Below are 11,854 nucleotides of genomic sequence, written 5' to 3'. Positions count from 1 at the left end.
GATTTTATTTGGTTTGGGTAGAAAACAGACATTTTCTTTTGTTTGTAGTTGGGCTTGCCCGGAACACAAGTACCCTTGTGTAAAAACCCACCTAAATTAAGAGGTCGTGATGATATCATCTATGTCCGTGTCACTTCTTATAACCAAGGAAACGGGAGAATGCACACTGCCTCTGGCAAGTGTGTTGGGCCGTGACCATGGTGGGAATGGGCTTTCCAAATAGTTGTGTACATTAAACTATTACTATATCTATAAGAAAACTGTAACCATGTTATGTCGTTGTATACTGAATTTTAATAATTAAATCGAGTAAGTAGAATACATCCACAAATTCTAACTTGTCTTTCAACATGACAACCCCGTTCATGAAAATTACAAGCATATCAAAATAGAGGCGGAAAATAAAATAAAAATCCTGTTCTTCTTCAAATACACAAACATTTTTCAAAACGAATAAATTGGCGTACACATGGCAGTAGCAGGAACACGTTGGATACACAAAATCTACTCACAAACAAATACAATAACAGTCGTTAATTTTGTTGGATCAATGTTGAAGCAGCACAAACGCACACAGTGCTTAATTAGGCGCTCACACGGTGACACTCCTCTCCGCTCCGTACGCGCGCGAGATCGACGGGGCAGCAGAGGCGGGCATACGGAGGACGAATCAGTTCATGTTGCGCGCGCAGCGCGTGATGGCGGAGCAGCCGCGCGTGTAGGGGTTGGCCTGCTGCATCGAGCCGCAGTTGGTGTAGTAGGACTTGTCGCGCTTGTTGCAGGGGACCTGGTCGGCGCGCAGGGCCGCGTAGCTGATGTACCTGGCCGTCGGCTTGCGCGCCAGCGACCGGCGCAGGGCCTCGCCGGTGCCGTAGGCGCCCGTGCCCATCTCCTCGTCCTCGTCCACGCCGCACTCCCCGACGGCGCCGTCGCAGGTCGCCGCGCGCGTCAGCAGCATGGAGTCCTGCTCGCCCGCGGAGGCCGGGGCCGGCAGGCACGCCACCGCCGCGGCGGCCACCAGGAGCGCGAGCAGGGCGACGCCGATCCGGGCCATGTCGGTCTTCAGTCTGGTTGCGGGTTGCTTGGGGTCTGTCGGTCTGCGGCTAGGGTGGATCCCTCCATGCCTTCATCTCTCTTTGAAGGGGATGGGAGGAGGGAGGTGGAGAGGAGACGCGGGGGAAAGGGGATTTGGAATGGGAGGAGCTGGACGGGAGAGGAAGCAGGGCGGCCGCACGTCGGATTGGCCGGTGCCACCGCGCGTTGCGGCCTCTTGCCCCAGCACCTGCGAGGGATCAACTGACGGTGCAACTGGTTTCTTGCGCTGGCCTAATTTTAGCTTTGAAGAAGACCAACTGGCACGTACACGCATGGGCTCATTCCACGTTTCTTTGCTCCTCCGACGAATTAAGTTTTTTTTTCTAAGATAACTCTGTCGAATTAAGTTTTTTTTAGGCAACTCTGGCGAATTAAGTTTTTCTAGGGGCAATCCGAGCTTTAATAAAGATCAAAAGCCACAGTTTATGAAATACATCTCGGATCATGGGGATGGCCCAGCCACACATAGCGTTCCGGGCTTAACGAAAGAGCAAATTTTGCTAACTATGAGCCTCTACATTCGAGTCATGACTTTCAAAAGTAAAATTACATCTAACATGATGAACCCTCTACTGAATCTCCTTGATGACAGTGTCGTATCTTCCACGATTTTTTGAGTTTATATCGCCCACTGTTGGTGTCAAAACCGGCGAATCTCGGGTAGGGGTCCCGAACTGTGCGTCTAAGATCGATGGTAACATGAGACAAGGGGCACGATGTTTATCCAGGTTCGGGCCCTCTCTATGGAGGCAATACCTACATCCTGCTTGATTGATATTGATGAATATGAGTATTACAAGAGTTGATCTACCTCGAGATCGTAATGGCTAAACCCTAAAGGTCTAACTTGTATGGCTATGATAATGAATCTCCCTTATCCAAACTAAGTCCTCCGGTTTATATAGACACCGGAAGGATTTAGGGTTACACAAGGTCAGTTATAAAGAAGGGAATCTACATATCCGGTCGCCAAGGAGAGTTCCGTCCGGACACGGGTGCAGTCGACGGTCTTCGTATCTTCACAGCCCATTAGTCCGGCCCATGGCTAACACGTCGGACGCTCGAGGACCCCTTAGTCCAGGACTCCCTCAGCAGCCCCCGAACCAGTCTTCAATGACGAGGTGTTCGGCAGAAAGGTTATCTTCGGCATTGCAAGGCGGGTTCCTCCATCGATGACTTCTGAGTAGTGTGTTCGGCTTTCTATTTAATGTTGTACTCATTGGCTTCTGCGCATCAACAACTTCAGTTTCTACGTGTCGAGTGAATGCGAGAGGTCAGGGTATTTTTACATATACCACCTGAAGGAAATATTCCCTAGAGGCAATAATAAAGTTATTATTTATTTCCTTATTTCATGATAAATGTTTATTATTCATGCTAGAATTATATTAACCGAAAACATAATACATGTGTGAATACATAGACAAACAGAGTGTCACTAGTATGCCTCTACTTGACTAGCTCATTGAATCAAAGATGGTTAAGTTTTCAAGCCATAGACATAAGTTGTCATTTGATTAACGGGGTCACATCATTCGAAAATGATATGATTGACTTGACCCATTCCGTTAGCATAGCACTTGATCATTTAGTTTGTTGCTATTGCTTTCTTCATGACTTATACATGTTCCTATGACTATGAGATTATGCAACTCCCGTTTACCGAAGGAACACTTTGTGTGCTATCAAACGTCACAACATAACTGGGTGATTATAAAGGTGCTCTACAGGTGTCTCCGAAGGTACTTGTTGGGTTGACGTATTTCGAGATTAGGATTTGTCACTCCGATTGTCGGAGAGGTATCTCTGGGTCCACTCGGTAATGCACATTACTATAAGCCTTGCAAGCATTGCAACTAATGAGTTAGTTGCGGGATGATGTGTTACGGAATGAGTAAAGAGACTTGCCGGTAACGAGATTGAACTAGGTATTGAGATACCGACGATCGAATCTCGGGCAAGTAACATACCGATGACAAAGGGAACAATGTATGTTGTTATGCAGTTTGACCGATAAAAGATCTTCGTAGAATATGTAGGAACCAATATGAGCATCCAGGTTCCGCTATTGGTTATTGACCGGAGACATGTCTCGGTCATGTCTACATAGTTCTCGAACCCTTAGGGTCCGCACGCTTAAAGTTTCAGTGACGATTTGTATTATGAGTTATGTGATTTGATGTAACGAAGGTAGTTCGGAGTCCCGGATAAGATCGGGGACATGAAAAGTCTCGAAATGGTCGAGGCATAAAGATCGATATATTGGACGACTATATTTGGACATCGGAAAGGTTCCGAGTGATTCAGGTATTTTTCGGAGTACCGGAGAGTTACGAGAATACAGGGAAGTAGTATTGGGCCTTAATGGGCCTCAGTGGGAAGGAGAGGCAGCAGCCAGGAGGTGGCGCGCGCCCCTCCCAAGCCCAGTCCGAATTGGACAAGGGGTTTGGGGCGCGGCCCCCTCTCCCTTCCTTCTCCACTCTCCTCCTTTCCCCCCTTCTCCTAGTTGGACTAGGAAAGGAGGAAACCTACTCCTACTAGGAGTGGGAATCCTACTCCCTTGGCGCGCCCCTCCTAGGGCCAGCCTCCTCCTCCCTTGCTCCTTTATACACGGGGGCAGGGGGCACCCCAAGACACACAAGTTGATCTGTTGACCTCTCCCAGTCGTGTGCGGTGCCCCCCTCCACCATATTCCACCTCGGTCATATCGTAGCGGTGCTTAGGCGAAGCCCTGCGTCGGTAGCAACATCATCACCGTCATCACGCCATGGTGCTGACGGAACTCTCCCGTGAAGCTCTGCTGGATCGGAGTTCGCGTGACGTCATCGAGCTGAACGTGTGCTGAACTCAGAGGTGCCGTGCGTTCGGTACTTGGATCGGTCGGATCGTGAAGACATACGACTACATCAACCGCGTTGTGCTAACGCTTCCGCTTTCGGTCTACGAGGGTACGTGGACAACACTCTCCCCTCCCGTTGCTATGCATCACCATGATCTTGCGTGTGCATAGGAATTTTTTTGAAATTACTACATAACCCAACAGTGGTATCCGAGCCAGGTTTTATGCGTTGATGTAATTTGCACGAGTAGAACACAAGTGAGTTGTGGGCGATATAAGTCATACTGCTTACCAGCATGTCACACTTTGGTTTGGCGGTATTGTTGGATGAAGCGGTCCAGACCGACATTACGCGTACGCTTACGCGAGACTGGTTTTACCGTCATGCTATGCACACAGGTGACTAGCGGGTGTCAGTTTCTCCAACTTTAGTTGAACCAAGTGTGGCTACGCCCGGTCCTTGCGAAGGTTAAAACAACACCAACTTGACAAACTATCGTTGTGGTTTTGATGCGTAGGTAAGAACGGTTCTTGCTAAGCCCGTAGCAGCCATGTAAAATTTGCAACAACAAAGTAGAGGACGTCTAACTTGTTTTTGCAGGGCATGTTGTGATGTGATATGGTCAATACATGATGCTAAATTTTATTGTATGAGATGATCATGTTTTGTAACCGAGTTATCGGCAACTAGCAGGAGCCATATGGTTGTCGCTTTATTGTATGCAATGCAATCGCCCTATAATGCTTTACTTTATCACTAAGCGGTAGCGATAGTCGTGGAAGCAAAAGATTGGCGAGACGACAACGATGCTATGATGGAGATCAAGGTGTCGCGCCGGTGACGATGGTGATCATGACGGTGCTTCCGAGATGGAGATCACAAGCACAAGATGATGATGGCCACATCTATCACTTATATTGATTGCATGTGATGTTTATATTTTATGCATCTTATCTTGCTTTGATTGATGGTAGCATTATAAGATGATCCCTCACTAAATTATCAAAGTATAAGTGTTCTCCCTGAGTATGCACCATTGCGAAAGTTCTTCGTCCTGAGACACCACGTGATGATCGGGTGTGATAGGCTCTACGTTCAAATACAACGGGTGCAAAACAGTTGCACACGCGGAATACTCAGGTTAAACTGGACGAGCCTAGCATATAACAGATATGGCCTCAAAAACTGAGATGGAAAGGTCGAGCGTGAATCATATAGTAGATATGATCAACATAGTGATGTTCACCATTGAAACTACTCCATCTCACGTGATGACCGGACATGGTTTAGTTGATATGGATCACGTGATCACTTAGAGGATTAGAGGGATGTCTATCTAAGTGGGAGTTCTTAAGTAATATGATTAATTGAACTTAAATTTATCATGAACTTAGTCCTGGTAGTATTAGCATATCTATGTTGTAGATCAATAGCTCGCGTTTAGCTCCCATGTTTTATTTTTGATATGTTCCTAGAGAAAACTAAGTTGAAAGATGTTAGTAGCAATGATGCGGATTGGATCCGTGATCTGAGGTTTATCCTCATTGCTGCACAGAAGAATTATGTCCTTGATGCACCGCTAGGTGACAAACCTATTGCAGGAGCAGATGCAGATGTTATGAACGTTTGGCTAGCTCAATATGATGACTACTTGATAGTTTAGTGCACCATGCTTAAACGGCTTAGAATCGGGACTTCAAAGACGTTTTGAAGGTCATGGACCATATGAGATGTTCCAGGAGTTGAAGTTAATATTTCAAGTAAATACCCGAGTTGAGAGATATGAAGTCTCCAACAAGTTCTATAGCTAAAAGATGGAGGAGAATAGCTCAAGCAGTGAGCATGTGCTCAGATTGTCTGGGTACTACAATCGCTTGAATCAAGTGGGAGTTAATCTTCTAGATAAAATAGTGATTGACAGAATTCTCTAGTCACCATCACCAAGTTAGTAGAACTTCGTGATGAACTATAATATGCAAGGGATAACGGAAACGATTCCCAAGCTCTTCGTGATGCTGAAATCGACGAAGGTAGAAATCAAGAAAAGCATCAAGTGTTGATGGTAAACAAAACCACTAGTTTCAAGTAAAGGGACAAATGGAAGAAAGGGGAACTTCAAGAAGAACGGCAAGCAAGTTGCTGCTCAAGTGAAAAAACCCAAGTCTGGACCTAAGCCTGAAACTGAGAGCTTCTACTGCAAAGGGACTAGTCACTGGAAGCGAAACTACCCCAAGTAATTGGCGGATAAGAAGGATGGCAAAGTGAACATAGGTATATTTGATATACATGTTATTGATGTGTACTTTACTAGTGTTTATAACAACCCCTCAGTATTTGAAACTGTTGGGGAACGTAGCGGAATTTTAAAATTTTCTACGCATCACCAAGATCAATCTATGGAGTCATCTAGCAATGAGGGATAGGGGAGTGCATCTACATACCCTTGTAGATCGCGAGCGGAAGCGTTCAAGAGAACGGGGTTGATGGAGTCGTACTCGTCGTGATCCAAATCACCGATGACCTAGCGCCGAACGGACGGCACCTCCGAGTTCAACACACGTACGGTTGGGAAGATGTCTCCTCCAACTTGATCTAGCAAGGGGGAAGGAGAGGTTGATGGAGATCCAGCAGCACGACGGCGTGGTGGTGGAAGCAACGGCGATCTCGTCAGGGCTTCGCCAAGCTTAGCGAGAGGGAGAGGTGTCATGGGAGGGAGAGGGAGGCACCAGGGGCTAGGGTGCGGCCGCCCTCCCTGCCCCCACTATATATAGGACCCCTAGGGGGCGCCGGCCCTAGGAGATGGGCTATTCAAGGGGGGGGGGGCGGCCAAGGGGGGTGGCTTGCCCCCCAAGCCAAGTGGGGCGCCCCCACCCCTAAGGTTTCCAACCCTAGGCGCAGGGGAAGGCCCAAGGGGGGCGCACCAGCCCACCAGGGGCTGGTTCCCCTCCCACTTCAGCCCATGGGGCCCTCCGGGATAGGTGGCCCCACCCGGTGGACCCCGACACTTTCGGTGGTTCCGGTACAATACCGATTACCCCCGAAACTTTCCCGATGGCCGGAACTTGACTTCCTATATATAAATCTTCACCTCTGGACCATTCCGGAACTCCTCATGACGTCCGAGATCTCATCCGGGACTCTGAACAACTTCCGGGTTACCGTATACTAATATCCCAACAACCCTAGCGTCACCGAACCTTAAGTGTGTAGACCCTATGGGTTCGGGAGACACGCAGACATGACCGAGACGACTCTCCGGTCAATAACCAACAACGGGATCTGGATACTGTTGGGGAACGTAGCAGAAATTCAAAATTTTCCTACGTGTCACCAAGATCTATCTATGGAGAGACTAGCAACAAGGGGAAGGAGAGTGCATCTACATACCCTTGTAGATCGCTAAGCGGAAGCGTTCAAGTGAACGGGGTTGATGGAGTCGTACTCGTCGTGATTCAGATCACCGATGATCCTAGTGCCGAACGGACGGCACCTCCGCGTTCAACACACGTACAGCTCGACGATGTCTCCCACGCCTTGATCCAGCAAGGAGAGAGGGAGAGGTTGAGGAAGACTCCATCCAGCAGCAGCACAACGGCGTGGTGGTGATGGAGGAGCGTGGCAATCCTGCAGGGCTTCGCCAAGCACCTACGGGAGAGGAGGAGGTGTCACGGGAGGGAGGGAGGCGCCAAGGGCTCAGGTATGGATGCCCTCCCTCCCCTCCACTATATATAGGGGCAGGGGAGAGGGGGGAGGCGCAGCCTTGCCCCTTCCTCCAAGGAAGGGGTGCGGCTAAGAGGGGGGAGGAGTCCATCCTCCCCAAGGCACCTCGGAGGTGCCTTCCCCCTTTAGGACTCTCCCCTTTTTCCTATATCTTGGCGCATGGGCCTCTAGGGGCTGGTGCCCTTGGCCCATGTAGGCCAAGGCGCACCCCCTACAGCCCATGTGGCCCCCGGGGCAGGTGGCCCCACCCGGTGGGCCCCCGGGACCCTTCCGGTGGTCCCGGTACAATACCGATGACCCCGAAACTTGTCCCGATGGCCGAAACAGGACTTCCTATATATAAATCTTTACCTCCGGACCATTCCGGAACTCCTCGTGACGTCCGGGATCTCATCCGGGACTCCGAACAACATTCGGTAACCACATACAAACTTCCTTTATAACCCTAGCGTCATCGAACCTTAAGTGTGTAGACCCTACGGGTTCGGGAGACATGTAGTCATGACCGAGATGTTCTCCGGTCAATAACCAACAGCGGGATCTGGATACCCATGTTGGCTCCCACATGTTCCACGATGATCTCATCGGATGAACCACGATGTCAAGGACTCAATCAATCCCGTATACAATTCCCTTTGTCTAGCGGTATGGTACTTGCCCGAGATTCGATCGTCGGTATACCGATACCTTGTTCAATCTCGTTACCGGCAAGTCTCTTTACTCGTTCCGTAACACATCATCCCGTGATCAACCCCTTGGTCACATTGTGCACATTATGATGATGTCCTACCGAGTGGGCCCAGAGATACCTCTCCGTTTACACGGAGTGACAAAATCCCAATCTCGATTCGTGCCAACCCAACAGACACTTTCAGAGATACCCGTAGTGTACCTTTATAGCCACCCAGTTACGTTGTGACGTTTGGCACACCCAAAGCACTCCTACGGTATCCGGGAGTTGCACAATCTCATGGTCTAAGGAAATGATACTTGACATTAGAAAAGCTTTAGCATACGAACTACATGATCTTGTGCTAGGCTTAGGATTGGGTCTTGTCCATCACATCATTCTCCTAATGATGTGATCCCGTTATCAACGACATCCAATGTCCATGGTCAGGAAACCGTAACCATCTATTGATTAACGAGCTAGTCAACTAGAGGCTTACTAGGGACATGGTGTTGTCTATGTATCCACACATGTATCTGAGTTTCCTATCAATACAATTCTAGCATGGATAATAAACGATTATCATGAACAAGGAAATATAATAATAATCAATTTATTATTGCCTCTAGGGCATATTTCCAACAGTCTCCCACTTGCACTAGAGTCAATAATCTAGTTCACATCGATATGTGATTAACACTCAAGGTCACATCCCCATGTGACTAACACCCAAAGAGTTTACTAGAGTCAATAATCTAGTTCACATTTACCATGTGATTAACACTCGATGAGTTCTGGGTTTGATCATGTTATGCTTGTGAGAGAGGTTATAGTCAACGGGTCTGAACCTTTCAGATCCGTGTGTGCTTTACAAATCTCTATGTCATCTCCTAGATGCAGCTACCACGTTCTATTTGGAGCTATTCCAAATAACTGTTCTACTTGGAGCTATTCTAAATTGTTGCTCCATTATACGTATCCGGTATCTCTACTCAGAGCTATCCGGATAGGTGTTAAGCTTGCATCGACGTAACCCTTTACGACGAACTCTTTTACCACCTCCATAATTGAGAAAATTCCTTAGTCCACTAGTTACTAAGGATAACTTTGACCGCTGTCCTGTGATCCATTCTTGGATCACTCTTGTACCCCTTGACTGACTCATGGTAAAGCACACTTCAGGTGCGGTACACAGCATAGCATACTGTAGAGCCTATGTCTTAAGCATAGGGGACGACCTTCGTTCCTTTCTCTCTATTCTGCCATGGTCGAGCTTTAAGTCTTAACTTCATACCTTACAACTCAGGCAAGAACTCCTTCTTTGACTGATCCATCTTGAACACCTTCAAGATCACGTCAAGGCATGTGCTCATTTGAAAGTACTATTAAGCGTTTTGATCTATCTTGATGCTCAATGTTCAAGTAGCTTAATCCAGGTTTTCCATTGAAAACACTTTCCAAATAACCCTATATGCTTTCCAGAAATTCTACGTCATTTCTGATCATTAATATGTCAACAACATATACTCATCAGAAATTCTATAGTGCTCCCACTCACTTCTTTGGAAATACAAGTTTCTCATAAACTTTGTATACACCCAAAATCTTTGATCATCATCAAAGCATACATTCCAACTCCGAGATGCTCACTCCAGTCCTCAGAAGGATTGCTGGAGCTTTGCATACTTATTAGCATATTTCAGGATAGACAAAACCTTCCGGTTATCACATACAACCTTTCCTCAAGAAAATCATCGAGGAAACAATGTTTTGACATCCTATCTGCAAGATTTTATAAATAATGCAGTAATCGCTAATATAATTCCAACAGACTCTTAGCATCGCTACGAGTGAGAAAGTCTCATCGTAGTCAACTCCTTGAACTTGTCGAGAAACATCTTAACGACAAGTCGAGCTTTCTTAATGGTGACACTTACCATCATTGTCTGTCTTCCTTTCAAAATCCATCCGTACCCAATGGCCTTACGACCATCAAGTATTTCTTCCAAAGTCATGGACCCGTTCTCGGATTTTATGGCCTCGAGCCATTTATCGGAATCCGGGCCCACCATCGCTTCTCCATAGCTCATAGGTTCATTGTTGTCTAGCAACATGACTTCCAAGACAGGATTACGTACCACTTTGAAGTAGTACGCATTCTTGTCATCCCACGAGGTTTGGTAGTGACTCGATCCAAAGTTTCATGATCACTATCATAAGCTTCCACTTCAGTTGGTGTACGTGCCACAGGAACAACTTCCTGTGCCCTGCTACACACTTGTTGAAGTGACGGTTCAATAACCTCATCAAGTCTCCACCATCCTCCCACTCAACTTTTTGAGAGAAATCTTTCCTCGAAAAAGGACCCGATTCAAGAAACAATCCATATTGCTTTCGGATATGAATTAGGAGGTATACCCAACTGTTTTGGGTGTCCTATGAAGATGCATTTTATCCGCTTTGGGTTCGAGCTTATCAACCTGAAACTTTTCACATAAGCGTCGCAGCCCCAAACTTTAAGAAACGACAACTTAGGTTTCTCTAAACCATAGTTCATACGGTGTCGTCTCAACGAAATTATGTGGTTCCCTATTTAAAGTGAATGTGGTTGTCTCTAATGCCTAACCCATGAACGATAGTGGTAACTCGATAAGAGACATCATGGTATGCACCATATCCAATAGGGTGCAACTATGACGTTTGGACACACCATCACACTATGGTGTTCCAGGCTGTATCAGTTGTGAAACAATTTCCACAATGTCTTAATTCTGTGCCAAACTCGTGATTCAGATATTCATCTCTATGATCATATCATAGATCTTTTATCCTCTTGTCACGACGATCTTTCAACTTCACACTGAAATTACTTGAACCTTTCAATAATTCAGACTCGTGATTCATCAAGTAAATATACTCAACATCTACTCGAATCATCTGTGAAGTAAGAACATAACGATATTCACTGCATGCCTCAGCACTCATTGGACTGCACACATCAAAATGTGTTACTTCCAACAAGTTGCTATCTTGTTCCATCTTACTGAAAACGAGGCTTTTCAGTCATCTTGCCCATGTGGTATGATTTGCATGTCCCAAGTGATTCAAAATCAAGTGAGTCAAAACGGTCCATTTGCATGGAGTTTCTTCATGCATATACACCAATAGACATGGTTCGCATGTCTCAAACTTTTCAAAAACGAGTGAGCCCAAAGATCCATCAATATGGAGCTTCTTCATGCGTTTTATACCGATATGACTTACGTGGCAGTGCCACAAGTAGGTGGTACTATCATTACTATCTTTTGGCATGAACATGTGTATCACTACGATCGAGATTTAATAAACCATTCATTTTAGGTGTAAGACCATTGAAGGTATTATTCAAATAAACAGAGTAACCATTATTCTCCTTAAATGAATAACCGTATTGCGATAGACGTAATCCAATCATGTCTATGCTCAACGCAAACACCAAATAACAATTATTTAGGTTTAACACCAATCTCTTTGGTAGAGGGAGCGTGCG

General features: G+C 46.5%; 1 protein-coding gene across 1 annotated transcript; it reads right to left on the bottom strand.

Annotated features, from left to right (window-relative positions):
• Nucleotides 1-393: 393 nt before the first annotated feature.
• On the bottom strand, nt 394-1,159 carry LOC123058092 (rapid alkalinization factor). Its single transcript, XM_044480915.1, has one exon. It carries the CDS (start codon nt 1,052-1,054, stop codon nt 671-673), a length of 384 nt encoding a protein of 127 aa, XP_044336850.1. The 5' UTR covers nt 1,055-1,159; the 3' UTR covers nt 394-670.
• Nucleotides 1,160-11,854: the final 10,695 nt, after the last annotated feature.

This window comes from Triticum aestivum, chromosome 3A (genome assembly GCF_018294505.1).
Source record: "Triticum aestivum cultivar Chinese Spring chromosome 3A, IWGSC CS RefSeq v2.1, whole genome shotgun sequence".
Lineage (NCBI taxonomy): Eukaryota > Viridiplantae > Streptophyta > Magnoliopsida > Poales > Poaceae > Triticum > Triticum aestivum.
Note: the sequence above shows the minus strand (reverse complement) of the source record. Positions and strands in the feature narration are given on the sequence as shown.